The 19,289-nt window shown below is 45.7% G+C and overlaps 1 protein-coding gene across 1 annotated transcript in view; it reads right to left on the reverse strand.

Annotated features, from left to right (window-relative positions):
• TRPM8 (transient receptor potential cation channel subfamily M member 8) overlaps positions 1-19,289 on the reverse strand; it is a 91,890-nt gene that overhangs the window by 43,072 nt on the left and 29,529 nt on the right. The window contains exons 9-16 of the mRNA XM_069585106.1: positions 18,923-19,025; positions 17,482-17,600; positions 10,230-10,520; positions 8,329-8,424; positions 7,200-7,329; positions 5,628-5,773; positions 4,706-4,818; positions 3,693-3,909 (exon numbers count right to left, since the gene is read on the reverse strand). Coding sequence (XP_069441207.1) covers positions 3,693-3,909; positions 4,706-4,818; positions 5,628-5,773; positions 7,200-7,329; positions 8,329-8,424; positions 10,230-10,520; positions 17,482-17,600; positions 18,923-19,025 — 1,215 coding nt within the window. The remainder of the gene's footprint in view (positions 1-3,692; positions 3,910-4,705; positions 4,819-5,627; positions 5,774-7,199; positions 7,330-8,328; positions 8,425-10,229; positions 10,521-17,481; positions 17,601-18,922; positions 19,026-19,289) is intronic.

The raw sequence follows: 19,289 nt of genomic DNA on the forward strand, positions 1-19,289 counted from the left end.
CTCACTCATTCTACACTACCTGGCACGCTCACTTCCTCTCCTTGAAAGCTCTCAGAAGTGACCCTGATGGTCATCTCTAACTGGTAAAAAGTCTATGAGGACAGAGATGTTTGCCTGCTTGGTTCATCCCTGGGGTCTAAACACTGCTTGGCACCTAGTAGGTGCCCAATAAATATCTGTTCAAAGAAGGAGGGCGTGGATGAAGCGTGTTGACTTGAGCCAGGATGACTCTCCCTGCGTCCTCCATTCAGGCCCAGCTCTGCCCCTGAAGCAGCCCAGGAGAAGCCCTGTCTCTGGACCTGATGCTCCTTTAGGTGCCTGGAGGATACAGATGACCTTGGGAGTCACATCGCAGGCTCTGTGATGAAATGCAGCCAGGAGGCAGGGTCAGGAGTGGGACCAGGGGAGAAATGTTGGGAGTGTGAGTAAGGGGCAGTCAAGGGCAGGAAAAGAACTTTTTATCACTTGTTCCAAGAAGCAGCTGCCAAACAGCACCCACTAGCCAAAAAGCTACCCCTGAGCCCTTCCTGTGAGCTTCCTCCCCAAAGCCTGGCTCTGGCCTCAGGGCTCCCCACTTATTCTCAGTCACAGCACAGCTCTGGGGTTCAGTCAGGAAGACCCTGCCTTGTCAATTTATTTTTTTAAAAGATACACATGCTTGCCAAAAACACAATAGCGCCAGCTCCTATGCTAGTACTCAAGGGTTAAATGTGAATAAAAACCAAATGTCTGAATGAAGCCATTCCCCTGCCACCCACTTCTGGTCAGGAGCAGAGTTTGGGCGAGGAGCTGGAACTCCCCAGTAGAGTTGATGCAGATGAGATGGGCGAGGTTGCCTCACAAGGCATCCAGTCCTGTTGCTCCTCTCTGGGACTTCCTGTGGCTATCATTTCACAGTTCTTTGTAAGTTAAGTCATTATATTACATACCTGGAATGGATACAGGGCTATGTCAACAACATCTCAATAAAATGGAAAAAAATGACTGCTTACAGTAGGAAAGATGCTCACTTAAGGACAGGAAACCAGAAGATCAAAGAAATTCCATTACTACCATGCTATTGAGAGTCCCTTGGACTGCAAGAAGATCCAACCAGTCCATCCTAAAGGAAATCAACCCTGAATAGTCATTGGAAGGACTGGTGTTGAAGCTGAAACTCCAGTACTTTGGGCACCTGATGCAAAGAGCTGACTCACTGGAAAAGACCTTGATGCTGAGAAAGATTGAGGGCAAGAGGAGAAGGGGACGACAGAGGATGAGATGGTTGGATGGCATCACCGACCCAATGGACATGAGTTTGAGCAGACTCTGGGAGAGAGTGAAGGACAGGGAAGCCTAGCATGCTGCAGTCCATGGGGTCACAGAGAATCAGACACAACTGAGCACCTGAACAACAACCACGCTGTTTGCAATTCCTGCTGGTTTTCTCTTTCTCTCTCCCTCTCTACTTCTTTGGGCTCATGACTTATTTCCCTGCTGGGCATCCCCCATCCACAGAGGACAAGAGGTCTGCTAGCCTCCGAGATGGTGTGAGACTCAAGGCTTTCCCCCCCCCACCCCCCCGCAGCCAGACAAAGCTCCTCAAACTCGCCCTTTCATCCTCTTTCTCTGCAGTAGCAAAGCTTTCTCTTTGATGTGGCTTTGAAAGGTAATCAACCACGCCTGGGAGCAGAGCAAAGGGAGGGAGGCAGGGCCCCAGCCCCCAACCCCACTGGTCTAGGAGGAAGCATGTGTGACCCTGGGCAGTGCCAACTCCCATGACAACATAACTCAAGAGGTGCTAGTTTAACTTGGTTAACTCTCACGATGGCCCATTTCTGTTTTAATTGCTGACTCTCCTTCCATCTTTCTCTGATTCTCTCATGCAGGTATTTTTCTATCTTGGCTGCTGACATGCAATTAAGTCCAAAAAAAAAAAAAAGAGAGAGAGAGAGAGAGAGAACTAGCAAGTAAAGACAGTACTGACAGACTGCATGGAAGGAGCTGTGGGTCGAACCGTGTCCCCTCCAAATTGATACTTCCAAGGAATACCCCCCAGGACCTTGTTTGGAAGTAGAGTCCTTGCAGGTGTGGATTAGTTAAAATGAGGTCATACTGGAGCAGGATGGGCCCCTAACCCAATGATTAGTGTCCTCATGACAAAGGGAGGCTGGGACAGAGACACGCACGTGGAGAGAAGGTGGTGTGGGCATGAGGACAGGGATCGAACAACACATCTCCAGCCGAGGAGCAGCAAAGATGGCCAGCGAGTCTCCAGGAACCAGGGAGGGGCCTCGAACAGGCTGTCCCTCGCGTTCTCAGAAGGAACCAGCCTTGCCCACAACCTGGTCTCAGACTTCTGACCTTCAGAACAATGAGATGATGAACTTGCGTTGTTTCAGCCACCTGGTGGTGCTTCATCGTCGCAGCCCTAGCCCTCATGGACTCATACAGGAGGGCCCTGGGCTGAACTGTGACCTCCTGAGCCAGTGCTGGGGCTCCCGTGAGGCTGATCCAAAATCATAGAAGCCTTTTGCACATTAGCAGGACCAGGTCCCGGGGGACACCTGCTGGGGGAGATTATCAAACTGGAAGCCTGATAATCTGATCATGCTCAACACACTTCCACCTGTACCCCATCTGCAGTCCACACCTGCAACTCCCACCTACTGGACAAGCAAAGGCAGATTCAGGGCACTGGTGCCAGGACTTCTGCCATCTCTTGTGCCCATGGCTGATGCTTCTAATTCATCAAGATGTGGTTCTGCTGAAAACAGAGCCTCAGAGTCTTTCTCAACCCAGGGATCCTAGAAGCCACCTAGAAGAATCTATTAGAATTGGCACGATAGTTGAAACCAATTTAGGATTGTCATTCGAAGCAGTGACTCTGGGAGGTCAAGACCAGTATCCTTGGCCCCTCCAAACATCTTGTATCACTTGGCACAGCACCTCATAAACTACAGGCACCTAGGCCATACTTGTTGAATGGATCTGTTCTTGCATTGGGCTCATATGGGACGAGAGTGACGGCAAGAGTAATTCTCATACACTTTGTAAATTACATTTTTAAAGGCTTTTCTGAATGACCTTTCATGATGGTTTAGGGACAGCACTGACTTTCGCCATCAACATTTATTTATTCAACGACTATTAACTGAGCGGTGCTACGTGCCCAGCCTGGGCCAAGTTTGGATTCAAGGGTGGGAAGAGGATGTCAAACAATGCAGATCCCAAGAAACTACAGAAAAGCACCATGAATAATTGAAACGGACGCCCTGAAATTCACAAGAATGAATATGAATTCCCAACGTTGTCAATCTGACACGCTGCGCACTGAGATGCTCTTAGTGGATGCTCTCCACTTCCAGCCCCCCTGCCGCTCGCGCTGCTGCCTCCCCCGATGATGGCACCGACAGGACCACAAATAGCTCCTAAACCCTAAACACAGGAGTGGGTTCAGAGTCCACGGTCAACCTACTGTTTGATCACATTCCTGATCCCAAGTAATTAATCACAGAGCAAAGCACGGGCCTGGGGCTAAGAGATCTCATGGAAGTGCGTCTTCATGTTCATGGGTGATCACTTAAGGAGAACGTTTGTTTGGGGGAAACAGTGACTTTGGAACTTCAGGAGCAACTTCTGTTCCTCCGTGGCATTAGGGAGACACCATTCACTGAGGAAAGGAGGGGGCACCCACGTGAGGACTGACCTACCTGTCTCACTTCATCACAGAACAGGACGAAGACTAGCGCGTAGAGGACCAGCTCCGGGGCGTGGGGCACAGAGTGGAAATCCATGAGCAGCACGTAGGCGAAGAGCAGGAGGAAGGCGATGTAGAAGACCACGTTCCAGGAGAAGACCACGAACGGGGAGGTGAAGAAGGCCACGTAGTACCACAGGAGCTTCCTGTGCTTGTCCAGGGGCTTCTTCCTGGACCGGGAGGGGAAAGCCCTGTCACCATCCCAGCCAGCGTCGCTGTGCGGGCCTCACCTCTCCTTCTGAACACAGATGAACACGGACCCACAGCCGGGCCGGGGCCAGGCAGCCAGAATTCAGCCTTGGCATTTCTTGGTTAACTGATCCAAATTCTGCCTTGGCTATAAGAACATGACCCCACTTCTACCTGTTTCAAACCCAGGGAAAACCCACGGAGATCCCAGACCTAATGCGTGCAGGCACTAGAGTGGACATCATAAATTCCAGGCCTTACAATGCTTTCTTTACACAAGTGCACACACACAGAGATGTGTGCACAGACACAGACACTTGTACAGACACAGATGCTTGCACACGCACAGAAGAATGTACACACACATATGTACACACAGACGCTCATGCACCCACAGGCGCATGTACATACATAGATGCTTACAAACACACAAGTACATCTACACACACACATATTTGTACACACATGCTTGTAACACACAAGTACATCTATACACAGATGTATGTACACACAGAGAAAGGTCTGTACACACACAGATGCTTGTACACACACAAGTACATCTACACAAGCAGATATATGTTTACACACAGATGCTTATACACCCACAGGCACGTGTGCACACACACGCCTGCTTGTACACAGGCAAGTACGCCTACACACATAGATGCATACACACACACAGAGATGCTTGCACACACACAGATGCATGTACCCACACACGTGCTCACACGTTCACAGATGCACGCACACACACTATTGGGTGCCTTGGTTTCATACCTAAATGATACCAAGCCACAGCCAACCAAGGGTATAATAAACAGACACAGGATAATCTTCCAGTTCTTGGTGTCTCGGGAAATCTCTCCATACCACTGCTTGGAAAGAAAATTCTAGAGGAAACAGACAAAGGAACAGGTCCTTATCAGTGCAATGACTTGCCAGATGGTGTGCGACCTTTCTTCCCAGCCCTCAAACCCCCCCTCACTCTCTGAATTGAGATCCTTATTCTTTTATGTTGGTTACCTGGATTCTATGGGGCTATGATTAAACCACTAAAACTTCTGCTTGATTTTCAGTTCTGTCCTATGTTGAGTTCTGTGGACTTTAAAACAGAGGTTGTATGAGTCCAAATTCACTAAACCTATGAACCTTAACAAAATGTAATTCTTATTGTGCAAGGCTTCATCAGTAAAACAGGATGATGTCGACCTGCACGCATGCTGTGAAGATAAAGCGTGATTGCACGTACAAGCAGTGTGTAGATGAGTGTCCGTCTGTCCTCTTCCCTACCTTCCTCCCTTTCCTCCAGCTGGGATGGTGGGTGAAATATCTCCCCTCCCAAAGCTGAGACACAAGACACAAATCGCTGCGAGTGTAAGTCAAGGCAGAAAGCGTCTACAGTGGCTGAACCCGCTTCATGCTGCATTCTCTGCTCCCATGACTACTGACAATGGCGGTGACAGCAACCGCTGCCATAAAGGGCTGGCCCCACTCTCATACTGCCTCATTGAATCCTCACAGCAACCCTTTCTTTACCCCCTACTCTGCCCATTTTACAGATAAGGAAACTAAGGCTCGGGGAGCTTGTGTAACCTGGCCCATCCCTGCACCGAGCTACAGGTAACACTGGATCCAGAGACCCAGCTGATGGGAAAGGCTCGTGTCTAGGCGTGCTGTTTGGTGACGGCGTGCTGCTTACCTGGACCCCGGGCTGGGCAATGAAATGCTGGTCGGTTGCCTCCACCGCCAGCTCCAAACAGCTGCTTCCACCCCAGGCTTCACAGGAATAGACCAGGAGTTGTTCCGCCAAGTCCTCGTCGCTGCTGTAACACTCTGTGAACAGCTCTAAGCGACAGCATCCCCAGAGAGAGGGAAGAGGGAGGCAGGGCTGGCCAATACATAGAACTTTCTCACCCTGCCCCCTCTCCCCCAGCCAAGCCCCGACTTCCACAAAATCCTGGCTGTGACTATCCTGGCTTATAAAAGACAGAGAGAAGGCCAACACATGAGAATTCTCTACAGGGCGAGGGGTCTTCTTTGGGCACCGCATGCCCATTACAGCACCTCCTGGCGGCAGGTGGCAGAAATGCCCGTTGAGCTGCAGTGAACACAGGGAGCTCCTGCTTTGATGGGGCTCAGCCACTGGGGGGAGGATGCAGACCCTCGGCTATCTCATTTACCTCTTGTGCCCTCCTGGTGAGGGTCTTTGCAGTTAAGGCACAGTGCCAAAAGAAAAAGCCAAAATGAGGTAATAAAAAAACACTGACCAATTGCACTGAGGATGTGCTCATATTTTGACATGTAAAAGTTCATATTTTGTGCTCTTATGACAAAGAGATTGGTGTGTTGATCCTCAGAGGAACCATTTTAAAAGTCAAAATGTTAGGAGTCATTGACTAGCTAAGTCAATCCGAAATCAACATGATATCTTCAAATTTTAAATATATTAGAAGAAAAAAATCAGACACCTTTTTTTTCCAACGCAGAGAAGCTCAACTCATTACATAAGACAACAGATAAACACGCCTGCAGCTGGCAATGTGCCATACTGCAAACTTAAAACTCCCAAGTGGGGGGAAAGAAAAAAAAAATTGAACTGGCCTAACATTCTGTGCTGCTGGGAGGCAACTTGTTCCTGGATTTCTCACACCTCGCACGGCCCGGGCCTTCTGAGCAGGGGCACTGATAAGCTTTGTTCAAGGGCAAGTGAAGCAAACAGAGGACAGATGTTCCGGGAACATCAAACTCAGCAAGGCCTCTGCCCTCTTCTGTTCCAGGTGATGAGAAACCACCCCCTGGAGGGGAGCTGGGCAGCTCGCCTGTCATCTTGTATTATAGAGGCCCTGAGTCTCCTGATTTTGGGGAGCTGTGGGGCTGTCAACACCAGCTCTTGCTCACATCACCCCGTGGGGAATCGAGGCACGAGGAACAACCCTGGATGCTGTTCTGAATGCTGCCTTTCCCATAGTAATAAACTATCTGTGTCCCCAACTAGGGCTCTGGGGTCCTCCCTAGGTATGGGTATGGGAGACTGGCAGGCTAACCCGTTAGCTCACACATCAGGTGAAACCTCAAACCTGTCACAGTTTCTGAAAAGCAACTCTCCAAGGCTCCCCTACGGTGCTGAGTTGCTTAGACTTGACCTGGACATGGCTCTGGGAGGCTGTGGAGTGAGGAAGCCCGCATTTTCCCCGCCTTCAGTCTTAGGAAAGTCAGCAAATGCCCCCTAGCGTGCCTGTGCCAGCCCCGGGTCCCGTTCCAGGAGGCTCACCCACTGCTCGGCTCTCGTACTCGTTTGCCAGCTCCTCCGACTCCCCTGCAGCGTTGATGTCATTCTTCACCTTAGCCAGAGTCTTCAGAAGTTTGCTGGCCCCCAGGGCGGCCAGAGTGCAGCCCCTGGTCTTTCAGAGAAGTGAGCGTGCGGCCGTTAATTCTAAATCCCTTGTGGTCAAGCCAACGTCAAAGTCAGTCAAGGAAAAAAATTGTGGCAAAAGCAGGAAATGGATTCCCAGCAAGATGTGCAGCATGCACCGAGAGTCCTGAACCTGAGTATACTCACAGTCGTGAGCACGGAATTAGACAAAAAGACAGCATCAAGGTCAACGCAGGACAAGCTGACAGTTAGATGGGGCAGTGGGAGGGCTGAAGACCCACCCCCATGCTGTAAGAGCTCAGGTGGGAAAGGGGCCAAGGGCACGAAGATCTGACAGCGTAGTTAGTGAGACTGTGTGTGAATTAATATTTAGTACCTAATTGTAGGCTCTAAAAGTAGAGAAGGTAACTGCTTTTCAACTGCTCATAAATCACTTAGAAAAATCATTATGTAAGGAATCACAGAGAGAAATATCAATCATTTCCCAGAGCAGATTTTGTACAGGCCCTACCTTCCTGTCTATAATGTGATAAAGCCAGAAATTAATTTTTAAACTAAACTCAAAAACCTCATCCACTTGGAAAACAGTCGCACATCCACACACACCTAAGAAGTAAGTGCCTCCTGGATTGCCCACAAAGCCCAGGACTTTCCAGAGACCTCCCCTCCCAAACACACCTCTGTTCACATTAAACACAAGCCACAGCCATTTTCGTTACATCAAATATTTCATTCCATTAGTGATGCTTTAAGGTTAGGCTCCCCAGGGCGTGCAGTGGTAAAGAATCCATCTGCCAGTCCAGGAGATGCAAGAGGCAGAGCTTCAAACCCTGGATCAGGAAGGCCCCCTGGAGAAGGAGATGGCAAAAATTTCAAGGACAGAGGAGCCTGGTGGCCTACACTCTCTGGGGCAGCAAAGAGTCAGACACGACTGAGCGTGGACACGCACGCACACACACGTGTGAGTTCTGAGAGGGTCAGAGCAACCACAGCACAGCGCACATCTGCCAAGGACTTGGGCATTTACCTGCTCCCAAATGACTTTGGAGAGCTCCTTCTTGTTCTGAAGAATGGCCCAGATGAAGAGCGCTTGCAGGGGATGCCGAGTGATAGGAGACACATCCTGGGAGGGTTAGAGCAGGGAGTCAGCACTTAACGGCTGGAACATCACTTTAGCAGACACACTAGGATGAGAATGAAAATGGGGTCGGGATGCCCTAGGGAGCACCCCGTGTTTGGAGGGCCCTGTGACTTGGTGCCTGAATCCATTTTCACAGAATAGGGATGAGCGTTTCATCTCCTCAATGCACCAGGTGGTATAATCTGACACAGAACCTTTGATCTGCCATAAAAGGCAATGTACAAGTAGATGGAAAAGTATAAAGGGTGAAAAAAACGTGCTGACAGCAGTTTAAAAGCTGAATGACTCTAGAAGCCGAAAGAGAAAGCAATTCCTTTAATTCACCATATAAATCTCCTTCTCATCTAGAAAAACGCTCAGTCTAAATTCCGACTTTCCGATAGTTAAAGTTCAATCACAGTGTAAAACTATATTCATTTCTCTGGAGTGTTATTCAAAGTTTCAATTCCTAATGTTTCAGCTAGAATCCCAGCTTCATTTAGCCACCCATATCTTCCAAGGGACTCTTTTTCAGATAGAAAAACAACTCTATGTATAGATTCCTCTTAATCTTTCCTACAAGTTTTACCAAGATACAAAATGTTTCTGGCACAGTTATGGACACTGTGGAGAGTTTCACTATAAATAGAATCAAACAGCTTTTTAAACACTTCCAACTTCTTCAAACACCTAGCTCATTCAGATTTTTGCAACATACACATATATTAAAATTCTAGAACTATAAAAGATAATGACCTAGCTTGAGTTTTCCCAGAAGTAAAAGGATCTGAGACAAGGATTTTGAGAAGCGATTCCAGGAAAACCACTTGGAGATTGAGGAAATGAGATTAGAAAAGAAAGGACCGACAGGTTATCACGGTAAATAACCAGAAGCTAATCCCACTAGGTGGGGCTTCCCTGGTGGCTCAGTGGGAATCTGCCTGCCAGTGCAGGAGATGTGCGTTCAGTCCCTGGGTCAGGAGGAGCCCCTGGAGAAGGAAATGGCAACCCACTCCAGTATTCTTGCCTGGAGAATCCCATGGACAGAGGACACTGGTGGGCTATAGTCCATGGGGCTACAAAGAGTCGGACACAACTTAGCAACTAAACAACAACAGTCCCACTAGGCAACTAACTCTAGGGGCCAGTGAAGGACACAGGCCTCAGAAGTATCCCCTCTGAGCAGGAAAGTTGTGGGGTATTTATACACCAATTTGACCCTCAGTGGGCTCTGACCAGAGCAAGCCTTCAGCAAAGAGTCACAGGTGCAGGAAACTGGCCCTGCCTGTCCTTTAAGTAGAAAATCTTGAAAGAATATAAGTTATATACATCCATAACATCCTCTCAAATGGAAACCAGGGTTGTCCTTTTGGAAAGATTCACTTCCCTTCTCATTCACAAAGGAAAACTTGGCAGTTCTCCAGTCCTTTGCATGGACAGCACAGAACTATTTTGGGCAGATCGCATCCAAAAGGCTAAGGCATGAACAGGTTGCCATTTGTTTGCCCCTCTTCTCTGTTAGATGCCTTCAGAAAGTGTATCACACCAACCTTTGCAATTAATAAACACCGCAATAACTAGTTGTTAATATAGCACAAGAATAAGGCAAGAAAATACACCACTTGTTATCTCAATAGGATTTGCTGGCTTAAATAAATGAAGTAGGGCAAAAAATTTAACAAACCCAATATGTTGACTACACGATGGTGATGAGGTAGGGAGTAGAAATCTAGAGAGGTAGAGAGATTTTTCTGAAGGAAGACTCAAGAGATCAGAGGATTCAGGCAGACAACCATCCCAATACATACATGGAGCTCTAGGTCTATTTCATCTCTGCTATTCCTGTCTTCCTTCCGGAAGCCTCTTCGGAAGTTAGCAACCAGTTTCCAGACAAAGGTAAGGAGGGCATCATTATAGGAATTTTTGGCGATCTGCAGGTTTTGATACACCAGGGAGCTGAAGTGATTGGAGAAGAGCTCGGTGAGGACGTCATTGGTGAGGAACTTCCGCAGGTTCAAGCCATTCTCCAGAAAGAGGCGGACAAACTTGGGTCTGTCCTTTATAAGAGCTGTAAACATGACTTCCTGAAGGTCAGCAGACTGAGGAGAAAGAGCAGAGAGAGAATGCACACCCTAAATCCAACTAAAGAAGCAAGGCATTTTTCTTTCTCAGCTTACATCGCACTTTCACCCACAAAGTAACAGGATCACCAGTTTCTCTTTCAGTTCTGCTTTGGAAATAAAATTTATATTTTCAGTTGTAACACAATGTTGGATTTTAGCTCAAGTATTGAGGCAGGAGAAGGAAGCAATATGGTGGGATCTGAAATCAGCCAGACGTGGGCTTGGATGGGACTTGGCCTTGTGCTATGGTAAAGTGGAGACGATGACACCATGTAGGGATGACATTGATCAAGAATTGATCCCAATGTCTTGCACAGAAGCACTGGCTCTGTTAGGGGACAGGGAACTTGCCATCCAGCTCACACCATTTCTCTGAGATCTACAGTAGACACCATTATGAGCCAACCACCAACCAACTCTTCCGTCTGTGCCGTGGGGTCACCCTGCCACCCTTCACACACCATGAGGCCAACGCCTGGCCATGTTAAAAAAGCCATGAGTTACTGGAACACCTGACAATGATCCCCAGTTATTATTTCCCTTTATCTCTACTGTCTGGGCTCTGATAAGTCTTATCCCATAGAAGCTTATTGAAAATCTTAATAAAGATAATTAATACATTCTTCAGGCACAAAACAGTGGTCCACAGATCACACCACTGTTTCCCAATGTCCTCCTTAGTACTGGATTGGCCAAAAGTTCGTTTGTGTGTTTCAAAACCTGAATGGATATTTTGGCCAACCCAATATTTTTTAGTTTGATTCAGTTGCCAACATTAACAACTAGACTATGTATAACATAGAAAACTGCTAGGAATATACTGTATAACACAGGGAACTCAATGCACCGTGGTGTCCTAAATGGGAAGGAAATCCGAAAGGGAGGGGCCATATGCATACGTACGGCTGATTGACTTTGCCGTGCAGCAGAAGCTAGCACACCACAACACTGCAACACAACTATGTGTGTCAGTCGCTCAGTCATGTCCCTCTCTTTTCAACCCCGTGGACTGTAGCCCACCAGGCTCCTCTGCCCATGGGATTCTCCAGGCAAGAATGCTGGAGTGGACTGCCATTCCCTTCTCCAGAGGATCTTCCCGACCCAGGGACTGAACCCTGGTCTCCTGCATTACAGGCAGATTCTTTACCATTTGAGCTACAGGGAAGTCCTACAAAACCACTATAAAGTCCTATAAAGCAACTATACTGCAATAAAAGTTAATTAATAAAAAATTAGATGGTTCATAAAAATCCACAAATTCCAGCATTAAAATCCAGATGCCTCAGACAGTAAAGAATCCACCTGCAACGCAAGAGACCTGGGTTCAATCCCTGGGTCAGGAAGATCCCCTGGAACAAGGAAGGGCAACCCGCTCCAGTATTCTTGCCTGGAGAATCCCATGGACAGAGGAGCCTGGCGGGCTACATACAGTCCATGGGGTCGCAAAGAGTCAGACATGATGGAGCAACTAATACTCATGAGTAAACACCAGAAGATCTGACACCATGGAGAACCATCAGCTGGAGCCAGTGGGGGCAGTTCCAGGAGCCTGGGCTCTGTAGCGCCGAACCCACTCACGTCTCCTCACTGCCCATCCAATCCACTCTCTTCACTGGATGTGTCTGAGCCCTGGTTCAGGGGAATATCCCCCACCAAGGGCAGCATTAGCAGTTTCTGTCTGATGTTGGTCTCAGAGGACTACATGTTGCCTGCAGAGGGAACTGCCAAGGGGCCCTTGAATCCTCACGCTGTGGCTCCCAGTGGGACAGAGGCAGAAAGCAGTGGCTGCCCTGATGATCTGCACTGCTAACCAGCTCCCAAGTTAAGCCCGTGCTACCCCCGGTCCAGGGATCACTCTTTGAGAAACCCTGGCACACAGGGAAAGAGAACAGCTTCAAAGTCAGACACACCTTTGTTTCCACATCTTGGTTTTACCATTACCTTACCTTATGTGCCAGCAAATTTGGAAAACTCAGCAGTGGCCACAGGACTGGAAAAGGTCAGTTTTCATTCCAATCCCAAAGAAAGGCAATGCCAAAGAATCCTCAAACTACCACACAATTGCACTCATCTCACACGCTAGTAAAGTAATGCTCAAAATTCTCCAAGACAGGCTTCAGCAATACGTGAACTGTGAACTCCCTGATGTTCAAGCTGGTTTTAGAAAAGACAGAGGAACCAGAGATCAAATTGCCAACATCCGCTGCATCATGGAAAAAGCAAGAGAGTTCCAGAAAAAGATCTATTTCTGCTTTATTGACTATGCCAAAGTCTTTGACTGTGTGGATCACAATAAACTGTGGAAAATTCTGAGAGAGATGGGAATACCAGACCACCTGACCTGCCTCTTGAGAAATCTGTATGCAGGTCAGGAAGCAACAGTTAGACCTGGACATGGAACAACAGACTGGTTCCAAATAGGAAAAAGAGTACGTCAAGGCTGTATATTGTCACCCTGCTTATTCAACTTCTATGCAGAGTACATCATGAGAAATGCTGGACTGAAAGAATCACAGGCTGGAATCAAGATTGCCAGGAGAAATATCAAAAACCTCAGATATGCAGATGACACCACCCTTATGGCAGAAAGTGAAGAGGAACTAAAAAGCCTCTTGATGAAAGTGAAAGAGGAGAGTGAAAAAGTTGGCTTAAAGCTCAACATTCAGAAAACGAAGATCATGGCATCTGGTCCTATCACTTCATGGGAAATAAATGGGGAAACAGTAGAAACAGTGTCAGACTTTATTTTGGGGGGCTCCAAAATCACTGCAGATGGTAACTGCAGCCATGAAATTAAAAGACGCTTACTCCTTGGGAGAAAAGTTACGATCAACCTAGATAGCATATTCAAAAGCAGAGACATTACTTTGCCAACTAAGGTCCATCTAGTCAGTTCAGTTCAGTTCAGTCACTCAGTCATGTCCGACTCTTTGCGACCCCATGAATTGCAGCATGCCAGGCCTCCCTGTCCATCACCATCTCCCAGAGTTCACTCAGACTCACGTCCGAGTCCGTGATGCCACCCAGCCATCTCATCCTGAGTCGTCCCCTTCTCCTCCTGCCCTCAATCCCTCCCAGCATCAGAGTCTTTTCCAATGAGTCAACTCTGCGCATGAGGTGGCCAAAGTACTGGAGTTTCAGCTTTAGCATCATTCCTTCCAAAGAAATCCCAGGGTTGATCTCCTTCAGAATGGACTGGTTGGATCTTCTTGCAGTCCAAGGAACTCTCAAGAGTCTTCTCCAACACCACAGTTCAAACGCATCAATTCTTTGGTGCTCAGCCTTCTTCACAGTCCAACTCTCACATCCATACATGACCACAGGAAAAACCATAGCCTTGACTAGGCAGACCTTAGTCAGCAAAGTAATGTCTCTGCTTTTGAATATACTATCTAGGTTGGTCATAACTTTTCTTCCAAGGAGTAAGCGTCTTTTAATTTCATGGCTGCAGTTACCATCTGCAGTGATTTCGGAGCCCCCCAAAATAAAGCCTGACACTGTTTCTACTGTTTATTTCCCATGAAGTGATGGGACCAGATGCCATGATCTTCGTTTTCTGAATGTTGAGCTTTAAGCCAACTTTTCCACTCTCCTCTTTCACTTTCATCAAGAGGCTTTTTAGTTCCTCTTCACTTTCTGCCATAAGGGTGGTGTCATCTGCATATCTGAGGTTTTTGATATTTCTCCTGGCAATCTTGGTTCCAGCTTGTGTTTCTTCCAGTCCAGCATTTCTCATGATGTACTCTGCATAGAAGTTAAATAAGCAGGGTGACAATATACAGCCTTGACATACTCCTTTTCCTATTTGGCTATGGTTTTTCCAGTAGTCATGTATGGATGTGAGAGTTGGACTGTGAAGAAGGCTGAGCACAGAAGAATTGATGCTTTTGAACTGTGGTGTTGGAGAAGACTCTTGAGAGTCCCTTGGACTGCAAGGAGATCCAATCAGTCCATTCTGAAGATCAGTCCTGGGATTTCTTTGGAAGGAATGATGCTAAAGCTGAAACTCCAGTACTTTGGCCATCTCATGCGAAGAGTTGACTCATTGGAAAAGACTCTGATGCTGGGAGGGATTGGGGGCAGGAGGAGAAGGGGACGACCGAGGATGAGATGGCTGGATGGCATCATGGACTCGATGGATGTGAATCTGAGTGAACTCCAGGAGTTGGTGATGGACAGGGAGGCCTGGCGTGCTGCGATTCATGGGGTCGCAAAGAGTCAGACACGACTGAGCGACTGAACTGAACTGAACTACCTTATGTGCAACCTTGAATGAGACTGTGTCTCTGAAACTCATTTTTCTCATCTGTAAAATAAGTGTTTGTGGGGATGAAATGAGGTAACACAGGTAAAGATGCCTTTAGAGATTCAAGTTCAGAACAGGCTCCCAAAGTGCCATCAGAATGCCACCCCCACCATGGTACCCATGGAGCCCTGGCTTATTAACCATCAAAATGAGATAATCCCTGGGATGCTGACATGAGGGCCAAGTGAACAAGCACAGTGAAACTGCTTTGTGCTGTATAAGAGATTACACAAATATTACCATTACTGCAAAGATTTGTATTTATTTTTAAACCAAGACTTACACTGGACTTAACAGGTGCCTATGTCTCAAGCTCTTTAGAAACATCTGATTGTATCAATTCAGTGAGGTAGATACTACTATTACCATCTCCATTTTTAAATGAGCAGTGGTATGCTGGTAAACATGTCACAACCAACTCTCTAGAAGAAAATAAACCCAGATTTGTGGCATTTGCCCATTACTATGGTGTAAATGTTCCCACCACGGCCAGCCTTCAGCTATCATGTGGTATCACTGAATGCTCAATTGGGCCTCGACAGAGAGTACCAGGTACGGTGTTTCCAGCACACAGATACAACAGACATAACTTCCAGAGGCTAGGTCATAGCAAATGTAGTAAAATAGTTAGAAAGGGATGAGTCTGATTCAGTATTGCTTTTGTTTTTAATAAAATTTATTTAGTTCTAAGTTTATATTATTTTTAATGACTATATTTAATAACTGACTCAAAAAGCCCTACAAATTTTAGCAGTCAACTTTGATTTTTGCTAAAAACAGTATGAGCTGACCCCAACTCACCACTGTGCAAGGAAATGGAGGTATGGGAAGGTTAGGTAACTTGCAGAGGTTAAGTCATGCAGAGGGGCTGGCTCCAGAGTCCATTCTCTCAACCATTAGACTCTTCATGCTTAACTATCTTTATCTAAGTTAGTAAAATTAAATGATCAATTCAATATGTGCCCAAATTTATGTTTATTTGTACCAACTAACCTCACTTAAATAGGGCAGTTCACATACATGGGTTCATTTATGAATCAATTAACTAAATCTCCTTGCAATTCTACTTTCCCTCAACTAACTCAAGGCTTGCCATATGAGATAGGACTCATTATACTGCAAAAACCAAACAAAGATAGTGTTTGCTAAAGAAATGAATAATTTAAATGTCCATAAGCCATGACTTTATTTGTATTCTATTATTAAAATTGATCACGTTCATATAAATGAATTCTTTATCTTTGATTATATGACAATGGGCCTAAAAGTGTTTTCTGAGTCTGACTGGGAAGGATACAAAGTTATGAAATATACATGCCTTATACTGTTACACACATATAAAATGAAACTCTCACTGCCCACCAATGACTGAAGAGCTGAAAACAAAGAAGCCCCTGCTATGTGGATCCAAGTGCGACATTTTATAATTGATCCTATGAATCAGAATTCCTGAAGTGGATCTCAGTTGAGTTGTATACAAGAGGATGCTGCTGGAAAGTGTAGCCTTAGAGCTGTCATCAAATTCAAAGTGAGAGGGACTTCCCTAGTCCAGTCCAGTGGCTAAGATTCTGTGTTCCCAACGCAGGGGGCCTGAGTTCAATCCCTGGTCAGGGAACTAGATCCTGCAACTAAGAGTTCCCATGCTGAAATGAAAGATCCCGCATACTGCAACTAAGACTCAGTGCAACTGAATAAATGTGAAAAAATTAATTCTAAATGAGAAAAGTCAGCTTACTGGGGAAAAAATACAGATTTCCTGGACATACAACTTCCATATTGGAGGTGCAGGTTTGCCTGGGGGAGGCCCGATTTTCTATGATATTCATTGTATGTCTTCAATCAACTTGTTCTATTTGTCTCTTATGCATCTCACGTCTGACAGTTTTCTCATTAGAATTTGGCTAGGAAGGTGGAGTAGGGCACAAAATGAGAACTGCTGTCAAGCATACATTTCCCCCAAGAGGAAATCTTCACCTCTACACCCAGATGGAGAATTGCCTCTCACGTCATAGCTGAAAAGCTGTAAACTTTAGATAACATTGATGGCTTGATGTTACCTAACATTAGTGTATTTAGTTTTATTATCTCTTTACAACCAACCTACGAAGTCAATATTATTATCCCATACTACAGATGAAGAAGTGCTGGAGAAGACTCTTGAGAGTTCCTTGGACAGCAAGGAGATCAAACCAGCTGATCCTAAAGGAAATCAATCCTGAACTTTCACTGGAAGGACTGATACTGAAGATGAAACTCCAACACTTTGGCCACCTGATGTGAAGAGCCAACTCATTGGAAAAGACCCTGATGCCAGGAAAGATTGAGGGCAGAAGAAGAAGGGGGTGACAGAGGATGAGATGGTTGGATAGCATCACTGACTCAATAGACATGAGTTTGGGAAAACTCCAGGAGATGGTGATGGACAGGGAAGCTTGGCGTGCTGCAGTCTGTGGGGTTAAAAAGAGTCGGACACAACTCAGCGACTGAACAACAGCAAAAACAGATGAAGCAAGTGAGGCCTAGCAACACAGATGCACCAGACAGAACGTCCATTCAAGATTCAGTATCAAAGGCCTTCTTAGAAATGGACTAGACCTGCCCTGAAATCACCAAGGAGGGCTTCTTATTTACCTCCCATCGGCGGTCATTGGTGAAAATCTCATCATTGGCTATGTCCAGCTGGTTCCACTCCAGCAGAAGCTTAAGCTGCCCATTCCAGTTATCCTTATCTTGTTCATTGGTGCTAAAGGCTGTAAGAGAACAGGGAAAAAGTCAACTTACCAAACACCCAGAAACAAGAGCATCAGAACCACTCCATATGGCCAATTATCAGAGCCATTTGTCAAAGGAGATTCCAGACATGTTCTTTTAGGATCAAACACTTAGAGGGACTTCACTGGTGGCCCAGTGGTTCAGACTTTATCTTCCAGTGCAGGGGGTGTGGGTTCAATCCCTGGACAAGAAGCCAAGATTCCCACATGCTTTGCAGCCAAAAAACCAAAACATAAAAAGCAGAAGCAATATTATGACATATTCATTAAAGGTTTTTAAAAAATGGTCCAGACCAAAAAAAAAAAAAAAAATCTTAAGAAAAAAAGGAATCAGACGTTCAGAGCTGTCATTTCACTGACACTTTATTTTCACTGATTCTTATCCATATTCTCTATGTCCCAAAGTATATGATGAGGATCAATTTAGATGATAATATCTTTCCATTCCATATCCTAACAGCGTAACTATGGTATATTGATCTATTCCTATAGATTCAGATTCCATAAATATTACATTTCCAGGGCCACATCTGACTTATATTATATCTAAATCTATGAAATAAAGAGCTATATTATAACAATGTTCTGCTTGTCATTTCCAGAGCTATTATTTTCTGTATCTATGTATCTCTACAGATGTAGCCCCATTTCAACGAATATCTTTACAACCAAATTTCTGACAAGTATGACAAGAATGTTTCTAATAAATAGTTAATGCTTAAAATGCACTTCCGAGGTGCCTTGCCCTGCTCTGCATACCTTACAGATATTAATCAGGCGGCTCAACTCCAAACAGTCTTTGTCAAGGATCTGTTTACTTAAGGTAATTCCACCTGGATGGGATTCTCAGGAAGCAAAGTTCACACATGAGGATTTAAAACTGAGGCTCATTCACAAGCTTCAGGAGATGCGTTGGCCCCTGAAACTGAATGCAGAAGCAGCTGTGTGTGGAGTGTGTGTGCTCATGTGTACACAGATGTGGAACACTGGGACAAAGGTCCATAGCTTTTATCACCTTCTCCCAGACGTCTGAGGCTCAGAAAAAGATTTTAAACCACTACTGGCGACAATTCTTTGGAAAGCACTGTGATCATATTTAACCAGTATTTTAATGACATAAAAATTCTTGTTCTATTCAATACAAACATCCAAGGAGGTCAATAATAGTTATTCTGACTTTCAACCTATGATAATCAAAATTAAATGCAAGATTATATTTCCAGTAAGGCTGTTTAAAAAATAAATGCCAGCCATTAAAAGCCACAGAAAGTCACATTTCTAGAAGAGCTATTTTTACTCACCTTTATACAATGCATAGGAGATCGCATTGCTCACAATTTCGTCCCCTGCTTCTTCCATTTTAATAACTGTTAATAGGTGAGAACTTTCGACGATTTCTTTGAGCTGGCAAGATTTAAAGAGCAGAATTGTCAACCAACTGATTCCAGGCCCGAGGAGTATAAACTTCTCTCTCTTTTGGTGAGGAATGTCTTGTTGCTTTTTTTTTAAAGACCACCTGTAGGAATGTTTCAGATGTCCTTCCCTCTTCTACAGTGCCCATACTCATAGCTTCTAACTTCTAAATTGAAATAGTGAGTCCTTGACCACGATGAGCATAAAGCACTGCTTCTATAAGGACACGTATATAAAAAAGAACCTATTAGAAAG

This window comes from Ovis canadensis, chromosome 1 (genome assembly GCF_042477335.2).
Source record: "Ovis canadensis isolate MfBH-ARS-UI-01 breed Bighorn chromosome 1, ARS-UI_OviCan_v2, whole genome shotgun sequence".
In the NCBI taxonomy this organism is placed as follows: Eukaryota; Metazoa; Chordata; class Mammalia; order Artiodactyla; family Bovidae; genus Ovis; species Ovis canadensis.